The following is a 3,743-nucleotide window of genomic DNA, read 5'->3' on the forward strand; positions in this document are numbered from 1 at the left end:
TCCCCGCTGGCACCCGGTGCCACCACGGCGCTCGGCACCCAGGGGTGCCCCTCAGCCCGCTCCCTGTGGCAGCTCTGGCAGCGGCGCGGCTACGGTTGGCTCCCCGGTGCCGAGCCGTTGATGCCGACCGTCTCCTCTGAGCGCAGCTTCTCCATCTCCATGCGCCGCTGTTGCTTCTGCAGCTGGTACTCACGCATCTTCTTCTTGCGGTAGTAGATGCCGTAAACAACGCCGGCGATGACCAGGGCGCCCAGTACCACCAGCACCAGCACCACAATGAGCACCACGTCGACGTCGTGGTCTGTGGGATGGCACGAGGGGGGTCAGCAGCACCCACCTTTCATATCCCCCCCCTCCCAGCACCCAGCGCCCAGTCCCCACTCACACTGCACCCACACGGTGATGCTGCGCTCGGCCGTGCCCAGCGCGTTGCTGGCCCGGCACCGGAAAGTGCCGGTGTGGGCGCGGGTGGCCACGTGCCGCAGCCCGGGGGTGACGGACGTCCCGTCCTTGTCACAAGCCACATGGGGCCGGGGGTTGCCCCGCGCCTGGCACCGCAGCGTCACCTCCTCCCCTTCCGTCCAGTTCTGGCTGGGGGGGCAGCTCCTGTCGTCCATTCTGGGCAGGGCTGTGGGGACACCAGGGGACATTACTCCCCCCCCGAAATGCGCCACGACGTCCCCGCAACCCCCCAACCTGCCTCCTGCGCACCCACCAGTGACACTGAGCCCCACGGGCGTGCTCCTCTTTGTGGGTTTGTTGCCTGCACGCATCCTGGCCTCACAGACCAGCTTGGTGTTGTCATCCTCCTCCGACGCCGTCCATGCAAAGGCCAGCGGGGACGGTCCCCAGGCAGTCAGGACGCGGGGACCCGCTGTCACCTGCAGCTGCAGTTCCGGGGAGTGCCCGGGTGGCAGGACGCAGCGCCCGGTCACCTCCGTCCCCTCCATGGGGACACTGGTGCTGACGTTCAGCTGTGGCTGGGGGAAGCCTGCGGGTGACAACGGGGGACACCTGAGGGACGCCGTCCCCGCCGCGCCACCCGCCTGACCGTGATGCACTTACTGTAGACGTGGACCGACGCCTGCTGCTGCCGCTCCTTGGGTCCCACCCGCACGCTGCAAACCAGCCCAAATTGTCCCTGCTGAGCGTGGGACACCTCGGCCACCGCGCGGAGCCCGTCCTCGGTGACATGGAGCGGCAGCGGGTGGCCAGCCAGGGAAAGCTCAAAGTGCGCCGCCGGAAAGACATGCCGGACGCTGCAGGAGACGTTGATCTTCTCATCCGTCTCCAGGTAGATCTCACCCATCTCCAGCTGGGGATCCTCAGGGAAATCTGCAGTAGGGGAGCAAATGGTGAGACACGGCCACCGCCGGCTTGGGGACGCGCGGTGACACCGGCGCCAGCTCACCGTAGACGTCCAGCACCTGCGGGGAGGAGGTGGTGTTGAAGTGGACGTTGCTGGGCCACAGGTCGAGCAGCGCCTGGCAGGTGATGCTCTGCCCCTGGTCCTCGCGCCGCGCTGTCACCACGTGCGTCACCTCCACGTCCTGCGGCTTGTTCTCAGCTCTGTGCTCGAAGGTGGCGGTGTGCAGGGTGGTGGCACCGCGGCGCAGGATCACCGTCAGGTTCTGGACGGGCGCCACGCGGGGCACGCGGCACACCAGCTTGTGGCTCTCGCCCACCGCCAGCTGCGGCACTGGCTCCAGCACCGCCTGCTCCAGGGGACCTGGGGGGGGACAAGACGTGGCGTGAAGGGGACGCTCAGTGCCACCGGGGCTGGTGGCGCCACCCCAGAGCCGCTTACGGTAGGCGATGAGGGTGGCCGACACCGTCTTCCTCTGCTTGTTGCAGGAGTAGAAGCAGAGGATGTTGGAGCTCCACTCGGTGATGTTACGCAGCTCCACCACCGTCTCGCCCTGCCCTGACGCCTCAAGCCGGTGCTTGAAGAAGGACGTCTCCACGTCGCCCGTGGCGCTGGGGTCCTGGCACGTGGTCCTGCACTTGAGGCGCACCGCCCCGCCGTGCTCCACCACCAGCACCGGTGGCTCGATGAACACCTCGAAGGAAGCGTGCAGCCGCCCTGCGAGGCGAAGCGAATGTCCGTGAGGGTCTGCAGGGCGCTGGGGACCCCCCAGGAGAAGACAAAGGTACCCTCAGGTTTGTCCCCAACCCATCACCCCAGGGGGAAGCGTCCCCGTGGCGGCAGCCAGGGAGAAGTGCAGAGCTTCTGAGCTTCTCCTTTGCTGCGGGAAGTGCCCTTGAGGGCGCGTGGGGAGGGCAGGATCCATCCGTTTTCCCCCCCACCACCACCATCTGCCAACCAAAAAAAATGAGCAAAAAGGGCAGAAGGTATGCGGAGAGGCGTGGGGCGCGCCGGCAGCTCGCAGCAGCAGTCCCCAGCCGGCGGCCAGATCCTCAGCACGGTGACAGTCCCGTGAGGGTGACAAAAGGCAAACCCCTTCCTGGCAAAGCTGGGCTGCGGAGCCCCCGCTCTGGAAGAAAGCCCCCCCGGTGAGTCAGCGGCTGCGCCCCACCGCTGGGGGTTCCCCGAGGTTTTCCTCGGCCGCCCTGGGCAAAGTCCTGCCCTTTCCCAGAATAACCGGCGGAAGCAAGGGAAAAATTCCTCGGAATTGCCACAAGACAAACAGATTTCGCAAGGGCACCCGGGCTGGGCTGCGCCGCGCCCCCCGCTCTCTTCTTGCTCGCCCCCAACTCGCTTGGAGGAAACGCGCTCCCAAAGGGCTTCGTCACGGGGCAGGGCACGGTGTCACCGATACACTCGGAGTGACACACTCGCTCTGCCACGCTTGTGCTCGCTCCGACGTGCTTGTGCTCGCTCTGACATGCGTGTGCTTACCCCGATGTGCTCGTGCTCGCCCCAACGCGCTTGCACGCTCGCCCCGACGCACTTGCACGCTTGCCCCGACACGCTGGCACCCGTGTTCTCCTCCCCGGTGCCACACCCCTGGGGACACGCGGGTCCCCACCGCCCTCTCCCCACCACCCCCGTGCCCCCCAGTGCCCCTCACCTGCGAGCATGGTCACGGCGCACAGGAGCAGTGGGAGCGCTGCGGGGCGCATGGCGCGACAGCCACCGGGGTGGCACCGGCACCGGGCTGGTTCGGAGCTCCGGGAACACCGGGGAGGGACCCGGGGGGGGGGTCTCCGTGCACACCGGGATGGGGCCGGTCCGAGCAATCCGTGCGCAGCGGGCTGGGGCCGGTCGGTTTCTCGAAAATCTCGGTTACCAGGGCGATCGGGCTCTCCGTGCGCACCGGTACCGGCTCCGGTTCGGGCTCTCCGTGCACACCGGCGTGGATCCGATCGGGCTCTCCGTACGCACCGGGATGGCTCCGCTTTGGGCTCTCCAAGAACACCGGTCCCGGCTCCGGTCCGAGCTCTCCGTGCGCACCGGGTGTGGCTCCGCTTCGGGCTCTCCAAGAACACCGGTACCGGCTCCGGTTTGGGCTCTCCGTGCGCACCGGTGTTGCTGACTCAGGATCCCCGCTGTGCTCCCGCCGCCCCGTAGGCAGGCGCTTTATGAGCTCGGCACAAGCCCGGCCCCTCCTTGAGCCCCGGGGAATTCCGGTGCTGTGGGGACTTCGGCGCCGGGGTTCCCCCGGGCAGCCGGACCCCGGCCGGGGGCCGTGGGACAACCCCACAGCCCTCCAGCCCCACTGCTCTCCCACCCCGGGACGGGGCAGTTTTCCTGCTCCATTGCCCCGGGATGGGGCAGTTCT

The 3,743-nt window shown here is 68.0% G+C and overlaps 1 protein-coding gene across 2 annotated transcripts; it reads right to left on the reverse strand.

The window, feature by feature from the left end:
- On the reverse strand, nucleotides 1-3,506 carry ICAM1 (intercellular adhesion molecule 1). 2 transcript variants are annotated; one of them, XM_040542510.1, is made up of 8 exons: nucleotides 3,430-3,502; nucleotides 3,033-3,394; nucleotides 1,808-2,083; nucleotides 1,412-1,729; nucleotides 1,066-1,335; nucleotides 716-991; nucleotides 386-628; nucleotides 1-301 (listed from the first exon to the last, which is right to left on the reverse strand). In XM_040542510.1, the coding sequence occupies exons 2-8, from the start codon at nucleotides 3,082-3,084 to the stop codon at nucleotides 90-92; spliced, it is 1,647 nt and encodes a 548-aa protein (XP_040398444.1). In that variant the 5' UTR covers nucleotides 3,085-3,394; nucleotides 3,430-3,502; the 3' UTR covers nucleotides 1-89. The 2 variants fall into 2 exon arrangements, with proteins under 2 accessions (XP_040398444.1, XP_040398443.1); XM_040542509.1 differs by having other exon boundaries at nucleotides 1,412-2,083; nucleotides 3,430-3,506.
- Between the last annotated feature and the right edge of the window lie 237 nt (nucleotides 3,507-3,743).

This window comes from Cygnus olor, chromosome 30 (genome assembly GCF_009769625.2).
Source record: "Cygnus olor isolate bCygOlo1 chromosome 30, bCygOlo1.pri.v2, whole genome shotgun sequence".
NCBI lineage: Eukaryota > Metazoa > Chordata > Aves > Anseriformes > Anatidae > Cygnus > Cygnus olor.

What these genes read in the sequence shown, in the direction of transcription:
- ICAM1 (XM_040542509.1), bottom strand. Translation starts at nt 3,084, where the DNA reads ATGCGCCCCGCAGCGCTCCCACTGCTCCTGTGCGCCGTGACCATGCTC. An exon ending in GCAGGTGCTGGACGTCTACG is followed by an intron (nt 1,336 to 1,411) that starts GTGAGCTGGCGC and finishes CCCCTACTGCAG; the next exon opens with ATTTCCCTGAGGATCCCCAG. An exon ending in CATCACCGTGTGGGTGCAGT is followed by an intron (nt 302 to 385) that starts GTGAGTGGGGAC and finishes GCCATCCCACAG; the next exon opens with ACCACGACGTCGACGTGGTG.